At 46.9% G+C, this 11,407-nt stretch overlaps 1 protein-coding gene across 3 annotated transcripts in view; it reads right to left on the reverse strand.

Moving 5' to 3' along the window:
- YIPF1 (Yip1 domain family member 1) overlaps positions 1 to 9,421 on the reverse strand; it is a 38,017-nt gene extending 28,596 nt beyond the window's left edge. For 2 of the 3 annotated variants that reach the window (XM_006934758.4, XR_006584283.1), the window contains exons 1-4: positions 9,406 to 9,421; positions 8,664 to 8,805; positions 7,870 to 7,949; positions 2,588 to 2,751 (exon numbers count right to left, since the gene is read on the reverse strand). In XM_006934758.4, the coding sequence (XP_006934820.1) occupies positions 2,588 to 2,751; positions 7,870 to 7,900 (195 nt within the window). In that variant the 5' untranslated portion in view covers positions 7,901 to 7,949; positions 8,664 to 8,805; positions 9,406 to 9,421. Of the gene's footprint in view, positions 1 to 2,587; positions 2,752 to 7,869; positions 7,950 to 8,306; positions 8,379 to 8,663; positions 8,806 to 9,405 lie in introns of all 3 variants that reach the window. The other variant, XM_006934757.5, reaches the window with a different exon arrangement.
- Positions 9,422 to 11,407: the final 1,986 nt, after the last annotated feature.

Raw genomic sequence — 11,407 nt, forward strand, 5'->3', positions numbered from 1 at the left:
TATGAGCAGCACACACGGGGCTCATCTATCCCAACAGCGCAGCTATTTGACAACAGAACGCAGACCCCTTGCCGGGAACTACGACTGCCACTTCAGATATTTCATGAGGATTCGTACAGCGAAAGGTACGGGTGGACTAGCTGGAGCTTTGCAGGACAAGGGGCAGGGTTTTTTTGTCCATTGAAAGGAGAATTTCTCCACAATTAAAGTTGTCTAATAGTGGCAAATGCTGCTTTACACGGTAACAAATAGCCTCCAGAAGGGGGTATCCAAGTGCTGCCTTTCCCACCTACCACAGACAGCATTAGTATCTTGGGAGGGAAGGTGACATACAGAAGACTGAAGGTTCTTTCGAACTCTAGCATTAGAAGATATTGAACTCCAGAGACCAATGTTCTATAAGCTAGGACAAGGGATTCAGTGCCTATCATAGAATATTGGTAACTTCTTCCCAATTCCCAGACAAATTAAGATGATGGATAGAATGTTTTCAATTTTAAGATTTTTCTCCCCCCTCATACATTTCTCAAACTTTTGACACCCGCTGTTGCTCAGTGTGATGGTTAATTTCGTGTGTCAACTTATCGAGGTCAAACATTATTCTGGATGTTTCTGTGAGGGTGTTTTTGGGTAAGCTTTAACATTTAAATTGGTGGGCTTTCGGGGCACCTGGGTGGCACTGTCGGTTAAGGGTCCAGCTTTGGCTCAGATTATTATCTCATGGTTTGTGGGTTCGAGCCCCATGTTGGGCTCTGTGCTGACAGCCCAGAGCCTGGAGCCTGCCTCGGATTCTGTGTCTCCCTCTCTCTCTCTCTGACCCTCCCCTGCTGGTGTTCATCTCTCTCTGACTCTCAAAAATAAATACACGTTAAGAAAAAATTTTTTTTTTTAATTTGTGGCTTTCTGAGTAAAGCAGATTGCCCTCCATAAGGTGGCTGGGCCACAGCCAATCAGGTGAAGGCCCAAATAGAACAAAAGGCCAACCTCCCTGAGCAAGAGGGACTGCTCCAGCAGACTGCCTTTGGCCTTCATCTGCAACACCAGTTCTTCCTGGATCTACAGCAGAATGTCTTTGGCCTCAAACTCCAATTCCTTCCTGGGTCTCAGTCTGCCAGCCACTTCCAGCAGATTTTGGACTCGCCAAGCATCCACAATCACGTGAACCAATTTTTAAAAATAAACCTCTTTCTCTATATATACACATCCTATTGGTTCTAGCGCTCTGGAGCACGCTAACTAATTGTGTGTTCCAGGGCAGCTTATTTAAACTTTGCGCCTCACATTTCTCCTTTGTAGAATGAGGATAAGAACAGTTCCTGGTATGCAGAGTTGTTTTGAGGGTTAAACGAGATGATCCAAGTAAGGAACTTTAAATGGTGTCTGGCAGCTATGAAACATGGAATAAACATTAGCTATTGTCATGATAATGATGGCGATAGTCAACACATTATTTTCTTATATTTCAGATGAGGAAACCCGGTCTTAGGGAAGTTCAAGTACCTTACTCAAGACCACATAGCTGTTACTACTGGCTGGGCCAGGATTCAAAGTTAGGCTCCTAGTCTAAGCTCTCGCCACAGTGTCTAGCATATATGGGTATTTAATTTAGCACAAGCTTCGGTGCTTATTGTGATGGCTCACGGAGTTCCAGAAAGATCACCCGGCACCCTAGAGCTCTGCTACTTAATGAGCCTGTGAACTCAATGCTGTAAACTGGGTGCTCCTCTAGGGCACCACAGTCATGACTGCATTTACAAAATATGGATAGAAATACTATTTTTCTGGAACACACTACCAGTGCACGTGGAGATAAATCTTTGTGACCAAAAACAGCCACCTGCTATTCACCGTCCAACCAGATGCAGAAACCTGGAAGTCTCGATAAAATCTTTGCTCTCTATCCCTCACCCCTTCTCCACAAAGCCCAACTGAGCCCACCCCCTAACCACCTGTGTCCGGCTGTGGTTCGGGCTTCTAGCCTAGACCACTGCCACGGTCTCCCGCTGGCCTCCACTCCTTCCAGTTTCTACCCCACAAGGCCACCATACCTTTATCTTTAAACTCTCTGGCTAAATATCATCTAAAATCTTTCAGTAGCTCCTGATAGCTTTCAGAGCACAGTTCCTACTCATTTGGTTGAGTCCTGGCCGAGCCGTGTAGCCTCACCTCCTGTCTTCACCTGTATTTTGCTCTAATGTACGTGAAGATGGGAAACATGCTGCGTGTGCCACGTTCTTTCGTGCCGCTTTGGCTTTGCTGAAATGGTTCCCTTTGCCTAGATCACCCTTCCCTGCCTTCTTCCCTTGGCCACCTCCTACCCTTGTGCCAGGACTCAGTTCAAGTGTCACTACTGGCACAAAGCCCCCGCTCTGCCCCCACAACCCCGGTGTCCCCTCCACCAGCACGCTCCCTGTGGGTAACAATGGCCTGCGTGCCTGTCTGTCTCCCCCCTGAGGCAGAGGCCACGTGTGATCCACCTTTGGGCTGCCACGGCCTGGCACTCTTCGTGGCACACGGGAGACAGTGAATAAATGCATGAAGAAGCTTTTAAAAAAATTAAAAGGACAAATCAGAGACGAGTCCGAACCTCAGTTTTGTCAGAGTCATCGTTTCCCAGCAACTCATCATCCTCTTCTCCCCCGGAGCCTCTTGGGAGTCCTGCTTGATGCGCCGGGCTTTCACCAGGACCCTCGATACTTATCGTGGTGGCACCTGGGTTTTCTGCTGCAGTAGCGGCCGCGTTACCAAATTCTGAAAGCAATTAGAGCACGAGGGCATCAAAGACCTTACCCACATTGGAAACGCTATACTTTGAATCTAAAGACAAGCTGTTTCAACCCCAGCTTTGCTCTAGACCCTATTTGATATAAATGGCAAAAGGCTCTGAAAAAAAACCTCATCTAGACATCAGGCTGACTTAGAAAAGGGGTTACAAAGACAATAGAATTTGGAGTCAGACCTGGATTTTAGTCCTGGCTCACCTACTTACTAACTATAAGAGCCTGAGTAAGTAACTCAACCTCTGCATGCCTCAGTATTCTCATCTACACAATGGGGAGAATAACATCTACTTTAGAGAATTGGGGGAAAGTCAGGAATGTTACCTAAGTAAAGTCCTTAGCAGAGTGGCTGGCCCACCGCAAGTACCCAATCTATACCTGTCTTCTTTGATTCAAGTTCAAAAAATTTTAATGGAAGTTATTTTTTCCAAGAAGTTCAATGTAATCACTATAGGGAATATAGGGTCAAAAATGAGAGTAGAAAGCATAGAATAAAAATCACTCTTAGTCCTACCACATCAAGGCAAACACTAATAATTTTTGATACGTTTCCTTTTCTCCATATAGTGACTCCATATAGATTCATGCCAGTGATGATCATTCATTCACTGAACATATATTTACTGCATGCCTACAATGCGCCAAGTACTGATGTGATACTATACAATTTTGTATCCTGCTCTGTCAACTGGAGATTATAGAAAAATGATTTTTTCATTTTATATCAGTCTTTATAATAACCATTTTCGTAACTATGTAATATTCCATCAGCTGGGAGGTGGAGGGAGTAGGAGAGAGAGACTGTAAGTTGGATGTTTATGGTGTTTCCAACTTTTCATTATAAAAATAACACTTGTGGGGCGCCTGGGTGGCTCAGTCGGTTAAGCGTCCGGCTTCAGCTCAGGTCATGATCTCACGGTCCGTGAGTTCGAGCCCCACGTCTGGGCTGATGGCTCAGAGCCTGGAGCCCACTTCCAATTCTGTGTCTCCCTCTCTCTCTGCCCCTCCCCCGTTCATGCTGTGTCTCTGTCTCAAAAATAAATAAACTTACAAAAAAAAATTAAAAAAAAATAATACTTGTAAGGAGTGTCTGCAAAGAAAAAGCTTTCGAGTTATTATCTCTGAACACCTATCAGTGCAATTACCAGGTCAAAGGGTTAGTTAAGACTAATGCTCTATGACCTTGGGCAAATAACACTATATCTCTGAGTCTCTGTTTCTAAAATGTAGGTAATTGGGGCACCTGGGTGGCTCAGTCGGTTAAGCATCTGACTCTTGATTTCGGCTCATGTCATGATCTCACCGTTCATGAGTTCAAGCCCCATATCAGGCTCTGGGCAGGCAGTGTTGAGCCTGCTTGCAATTCTCTCTCTCCCTCTCTCGCTGTCCCTCCCTCACTTGCACTCTCTCTCTCTTTCAAAAATAAATAAATAAATTTTAAAAATAAAAATAAATAAAACGTAGGTAACCCCTATCTTACAGAGAGATTTTGAGGATGATATGATATAATAATAAATATTGTCATAGCTATCATTTATTGATGGAACAGGACACTAACATTTAAAAAGATGATCACGGGGCACCCGGGGGTCTCAGTCAGTTAAGTGTCTAACTTCAGCTCAGGTCATGATCTCACGGTTCATGAGTTTGTGCCCCGTGTCGGGCTCTGTGCTGACAGCTCAGAGCCTGGAGTCTGCTTTGGATTCTGTGCCTCCCTCTCTCTCTGCCCCACCCCTTCCTGCGCTCTGTCTCTCAAAAATGAATAAACGTTAATATATATATATATATATATATATATATATATATATTTAATATATTTAATATATATATTTAAAAAGATGATCACAACTGAGGGAATCAGACAGAGGAAGATACACTTTTCTCATATTTAAAAACTTTTTTAGTGTTTATTCATTTTTGAGAGAGAGACAGAGTGTGAGTGGGGGAGGGGCAGAGAGGGGGACATAGAATCCGAAGCAGGCTCCAGAATCCGAGCTGTCAGCACAGAGCCTGACGGGTGGCTCGAACTCACAGACCGCGAGATTGTGACCTGAGCTGAAGTCAGACACTTAACCGAATGAGCCACCCAGGTACCCCAAGTCTCATATTTAAAAAGCAGTAGTTTGGGGCGCCTGGGTGGCGCAGTCGGTTAAGCGTCCGACTTCAGCCAGGTCACGATCTCGCGGTCCGTGAGTTCCAGCCGCGCGTCAGGCTCTGGGCTGATGGCTCGGAGCCTGGAGCCTGTTTCCGATTCTGAGTCTCCCTCTCTCTCTGCCCCTCCCCCGTTCATGCTCTGTCTCTCTCTGTCCCCCCCAAAAAAATAAATAAACGTTGAAAAAATAAAAATAAAAAATAAAAAGCAGTAGTTCACCAGGCAGAAGGGCATACCAGAAGGGGAACAGAGGATCACTTTAGAAGTACAATGGCCAGGGGCACCTGGATGGCTCAGTCAGTTGAATGTCTGATTTTGGCTCAGGTCATGATCTTGCGGTTCGTGAGTTCAAGCCCCACCAGGCTCTGTGCTGACAGCTTGGAGCCTGGAGCCTGCTTTGGATTCTGTGTCTCCCTCTCTCTCTGCCCTTCCCCTGCTCACGCTCTGTCTTACTCTCTCTAAAAAATAAATAAGCATTAAAAAAAAAAAAAAAAAAAGAAGTACAAAGGCCAAAGATGTTCAAAGGAGGATGATAACTTGTCTATTTGACAGGCTTATTAGGAAAGGCTTCTTGAAGATGCCACATGAGAAGGATGGTCAGATGTGGTGAGGATGGCATCGCGCACAAAGGGCATGGGAGGAGCAAAAACCAGGCGATGGAAGATGTGTCCCCTATCTGAGAAACAGCAGGTAGCATGGTTTGATTGGGACGCAGCGTGTGTGTACCTCTCACAGGATCACTTGACCACACACTCTGCTCCATATGAGTTACCGGTGTCCATCACAGCTCCCTGAGGACAAGACTGGCATGTTCTTCATTTCCACCATCATCTTCTCTACTTTTACGTGCCGGCATATCCTATGCTATGTGTGGCCTCTGATCCTTTCCCGACACAATGTCTTCCACCTGACGAGTCCCAATCTCCACTTTCTCACCTGAACTCCCATCCTCCTCAGGAAAGCCTTCCATGACCCCCATAGCATCCTACATTCTGTTCTAAAGAGCAAAGTCCTTAACAAGGTCTGCAATGTCCTCTGTGATTTGGCACCTGCCTCCTCTCTAACCTCACCTTGTGTTCATCTCCCCCCCACCCCCAACGCCAACCCCGAACCATCTGTGCTCTGCACATTAGCTTTCTTTCAATTACCTGGGAAAAAAGTCAAACAAACTTCCTCCCCCCTTGGGTACTCTGCATATGCTGTTCTCGACATTGTACTTTCCTACACTATACTCAGAAAGGATGGCCAAAGAGGGCCTCTCAAATGAAGTGAGATTTGAACAGAGTGAGGGAGCAAGCTATGTGGCTATCTGGAGAAAAAATTCCCAAATAGATAGCACAAAAGCCCTAAGCTGTGAGTGTACTTGGTGTCTAGGAGGGACAGTGACAGGCCCATGTGGGTAGGGCAGAGAGAGAAAGGACAAGAGTAGCAGGAGAGATCAGAGGGAGTGGAGGGCAGTATCATGTACGGCCTCCAAACACAGAAAAGGCTCTGGCTTTCATACCTAGTGAGATGGGAGCCATTGGAAGGTTCTGAAAGAATGACATGATCGGACTTAGTTTTAAAGGACCACTCGTTGCAAAATACAGACTGTAAGGGGGCAACAGAGGAAGCAGGAAGACTAGAAGGAAGGTAAGGGCTATAGTTCATATGAGAGGTGATGGTGACCTTGAGCATGGTGAGGGAGAGGTAGTAGTGAGGAGAGGTGGTCAGATGCTGAATGTACGTTGAAGATGGAGTTGACAGTATTTGCTGAGGAGGTGGTTTCTCTTTAAACATCTTCTCTCTTCCTCAGATAGCAGTGAGATAGCACTGGCTGTGAAGCCAGGCTGCCTGTGTTCAAACCCTGCTTTACCACTTGTTATGTGGCCTTAGGCAAATTACTTCATTTTTCTCTGCCTCGGTTTCCTCACTGGTAAAACAGGGAGAATAATATTTCATAAAGTTAACATGAAGATTAGACGAGCTAATATTTGGAAAGCATGTAAACTAGGGCCTGACGTATAGTAAGTGCTGTGCAAGTGTTTATAAGACAAATAAGCATTTGTCAGTCCCTAGTCTAGGTTAGGTTCTAGGCTGTGAGTGATGAACTGTTCCTCCAACATTTTCATAGTCTGTGGATATATATGTAAGTGATCATTTATCAAATTAATGTCTCCCTCATCAGACTGAAAGCTACATTAGGGAGTGAACTGTCACTCCTCTGTCCCTGATAACTGGAACAACTGCCTGGCTCATAGTCACATTCATGAGATACTTATTGATTCAGTGAAGGAATGACCTGATCACATTTCATCATAATTAGCTTTTTACACTTTTATCTACTCCAGCAGAGGAAAAAACTCCTCCTTTATCTTTTTATCTCCTGCATCTACTAAGTTCTAAGCACAAAGTAGATGTTCAGTAAATATTTGTTGAACTAAGGCAGTAACTCTATAGCTATTTTGTAATCACAGTATTAAATTAATGACGTTACCAATCTGGGGACACCTGGGGTGGCTCAGTCAGTTAAGTGTTGGACTTCGGCTTAAGTCATGATCTCACGGTTAGTGGGTTCAAGCCCCACACTGGGCTCTGTGCTGACAACTCAGAGCCTGGAGCCTGCTTCAGATTCTGTGTCTCCCTCTCTCTCTCTGCCCCTCCCCTGCTTGTGTTCTCTCTCTCTCTCTCTCTCTCTCTCTCTCTCTCTCTCTCTCTCTCAAAAATAAATAAACTTAAAAAACATCTTAAAAAAAATGACGTTACCAATCTGAAGGGCTATTCGGCAAAAAAGGACAACTGATGTGGACAAACAGAAAAACCTGGATGTGGCCAACATACTTGTACCAAGATGCTTGAAATAATCTTCTTAAATATATATGCCAGTATATCAATGAGAACCCATTGCTGTGACTGTGGAAACACTGATCATAAAAGGTGGGCCCCCAACGGATGTACCTTCAAACTGCAAATCACCTACAGCTGCCATCCAGCCAGCGGGTCTTCTCCCAATTATTAAGAAGAAATTTTGCAGAGGTCTAAAAAGGAAAAATAAATAAACTTCATAAGATACCAGAATAAAATATACGCAAACAAATCTTGTTTCAGCATTAGAAATGGTACTATTTTCCTTGCCTCCTTCTTTGGTAGGGTGAGACAGGTCTGTATAAAGATAACCACTTAGCAACAGATACAAAGAAACTAACCCTAAGGGGTCCAAAGGTTCCATCCAATCTCACTCACTCTGTGGGTGTTTAAGGACCAGGTGCAGCCTGGAAATGTAAGGGTGAGGAAGGGGAGGCTGGACTTTGAGAGGTGGCTATGAGGGCAGTCAAGAGCAAAGACAGTTCAGCCTAGCCAGTGGTTAAGGGCACAGGCTCTGGGGTCAAACAGACCTGGGTTTGATTCCCGATTCTGCTTGTCCTCGCTGTATGACTGCAGGCTCCTCGGGGCCTCAGTTTTCTCATCTGTAAAATGGGTTCATAATGGTACCTACTCGCACGGTGCTGGGGGGCCATTAAATGAGACAGTGAGTGTAAGGCGCTTAGTGCACGGCCGAGCAATTAGTAGGCGTTGGAGTGACGGCGACCCTGCAGCCTGGGATACCCTAAGCCCCGGCAGGCCTGGGCAAGAGCTGCCCAAAAAGCAAAGGCAGGGTTGTAGGGGGGGGATCTGGGCCGAACCGGCCCGGCGGGCAGGAGATAACGGGCCTCTCGCGTCCCGGGCTCTCCCCGCAGTCCCGGCCGCCTCACCTCGAGGGGCTCGGCGTCCAGCTGGTCGGGGGGAGGCTCCAACCTCAGTAGTACCAGGCAGGTCCAGGTCCAGCCGAGTTGCCGGAAGCCGGAGATCCGGGGGGCGGAACTTCTCCACCTCCTCCGGGCAGAGCCCCGCCTCCTTAAAGAGACCGAAGCGTTGCTTCTGAGACTGGGCAGCCACGGCCTCCAGAGCCGGCTCCTAGCCCCGCCCCTGCGAGGCGGAGGCTCGGGTTCTTAAAGAGACAGGCGCAGCCCGGAGCGGTGGTGGGCGTGGAGTGGGGGGAGGAGAAGGGGAGGCACAAAGAATTCTCTAGCTTGTGGGGTCTTTTTATTGTTTGTTTATACCTCTATTCTTATTGAAATATAAAATAACATAACGAAGAACGGTTGTCGAGAGACCAAAAGTCATCAACCTCTCGCATTCTTTTTTGGCTAAAAATTTAATGAAGCGGTAAGGGAGTGGATGAGTCCAATCCTTTCTGAGTTGTGAACGAGTGAGCGAGCGCAGGATGACGTCTGTTCTAGTGGCCGCCGTCCCCCGTGAGTGTGGTATTTGTTCCTTCACTCCCGCACCCGCCTCCCTCTGCCCCGGGTAGGGGCGGGGGGTGAGGAGCAGTAGGCCTTTCTCACGCACCCTTCTGTCCTCCACTGCACTGACTGCCACCCGGCACTCGACGGGGTCCCAGTAAACGATGGCGGGGGTGCACCAGCGAACCTGGTGAGAATCGTTTCGCCCTACCTTCCGTCTTGGCCTGGTTAACGCCTACACAGCCTTCCAGGTTTGGGTACATTTTCTCCTTGCAGAAAAAGCCTGCCTTGCTCCACCACCGCGCAAGGACTTCTTGACCTCCCCTGGTCTCCAGGGCTCGCTTCTACCACTGCGATTGCTGTTTTCTGCCCATCTTTACCAGCCTGTGAGCACTTAGAGCGCAATGATCAGGAATTTTCTGGTGTCTGGGTCGCCAGGGCCGGGCACGCAGTAGTTGCTCACTAAAGGTTAACTGTAGAGTGAACAAGTTCTGGCTGTCTGAGCGTCATAAGCATAATTCGCGGCTCACACAAAGGGTGACCTCGGCCTCACCACACTGGACCCCTGTGGTCAATTGGAAAGACTTTACATCTGACTCACATACACACACACACATTCACACACACACACACACACTCACTCACTCACACTTACACTTAGTGTATTTGTTGAGCTGACATCCTGATCAGGCTTTATACATGCAGGATCTCTAATTCTCAAAACAATCCTGCAAGCTTGAGGTGATTATCCTCATTTTATAAAGAAAAAGCTGAGGCTTAGAATATGAGAAGGGTACTTTGGTCGAATAGGTATCAGGAATGAATCGCAATGCAGAAATTCAGGTGGGCAAGTATATTAAACACCTCATGCCCCATTTCAGATCCTCCTGGCCTCATCTGCTGCCTATTTCACCACCATGTATCTTACTCCACTCCAGCAGGTAGAACCTAAGTGGGCTTCACCTCAGGCCCATGCCTCAGCATTCTCACCTGCCTCATGGCTTGTGTCCTAATCCCATGAGGTCCTGGGGCTGTTGGAACTGGTCAGCACCAGGACAGGAACAGCCCAGAAGGGCCGGGGTGGGGAGTGGTTGATGCCTCATGGACACGTTTTTGACCAATGGGGTCAGCAACTGATGCTTCTCTCTTTTTCTCCTCAGAAAGACTCTTCAAATATTTCATATAGCTTTCTAACTCTCTTGTAGGATCGAGCAGCAAGTGCCTCAGGAAGTGGCCAATTTGATAATGCATCCTTGCAACGGCGCTCCTTCCTTTCCTGCTTTATAACCCCTGTCCGTCACTCCCGGTTCTTGGACTCACAGTTGCCAGTGAAGTACTCATATGAGGAACCTACACTAAGGCACACTGGTACCACGAGTGGCCCCGGTAAGCAGCCCTCAGGTTGGAATTTTAGAACTGGACTGCTCAGCAGTCAGATGGCAACAGTCCCATCGCTGGTGGTCAATGTGTCTGTTAGGGGGAGGTGATAACAGCTAGGCTATATATTTCTTCTCTTAGAAACAGAAATAAAGGTTATATCGGTTTATTAGTTATAATGATATAAAAGTTTGGGCTCAAACTGAGATAAGAATCAAAGATTACTGGTTTAAAACAGTGATTCTCAGCTGTAGGATATTTTGCTCCGAGGGGGTATTTGGCAACGTCTAAAGTCATTTTTGATTGTTATAACTTGTGGGGTGCTACTGGAGTGCTCCTGGCCCTCATACTTCTAAACATCCTACAGGGCACAGGATAGCCCTTCATAACAAAGAATTATCTAGTCCGAAATGTGGACTATTGGTGTCAAGGTTAAAAATCTGAGCTCAAATGTTCAGATGTCCTTAACTTGTCTGCCCAATTATGATAAAGTAGATGAACTCAGCCGCTGATGCTAATTCCACCTCTACTGCTCTGAAGGGGAATGAACCAGTGAGAGATGGAACCCATCCCACCCTCCCACCCCAGATAGAGTGAGGGAAGCATGAAGGGGGAAGGAAAGCTGAGGAGCATCTTGCTCTGATGGACAGGGATGAGGGGGGTGAAGGGGACACTCTGGTTAGATGCTGCATGTGATCCTGACTTAGTCCCCTGGCTTTTTGCTGGTGACCACACAGGTGAGCCATGTTCCAGAAAGCATCTCCACCACTCCCGTGAGCAACACCCATCACAAGGAGAGGGCTGCTGGCACTGTGGGAGCATCTCACCCTGACCCT

Source organism: Felis catus, chromosome C1 (genome assembly GCF_018350175.1).
Source record: "Felis catus isolate Fca126 chromosome C1, F.catus_Fca126_mat1.0, whole genome shotgun sequence".
NCBI lineage: Eukaryota > Metazoa > Chordata > Mammalia > Carnivora > Felidae > Felis > Felis catus.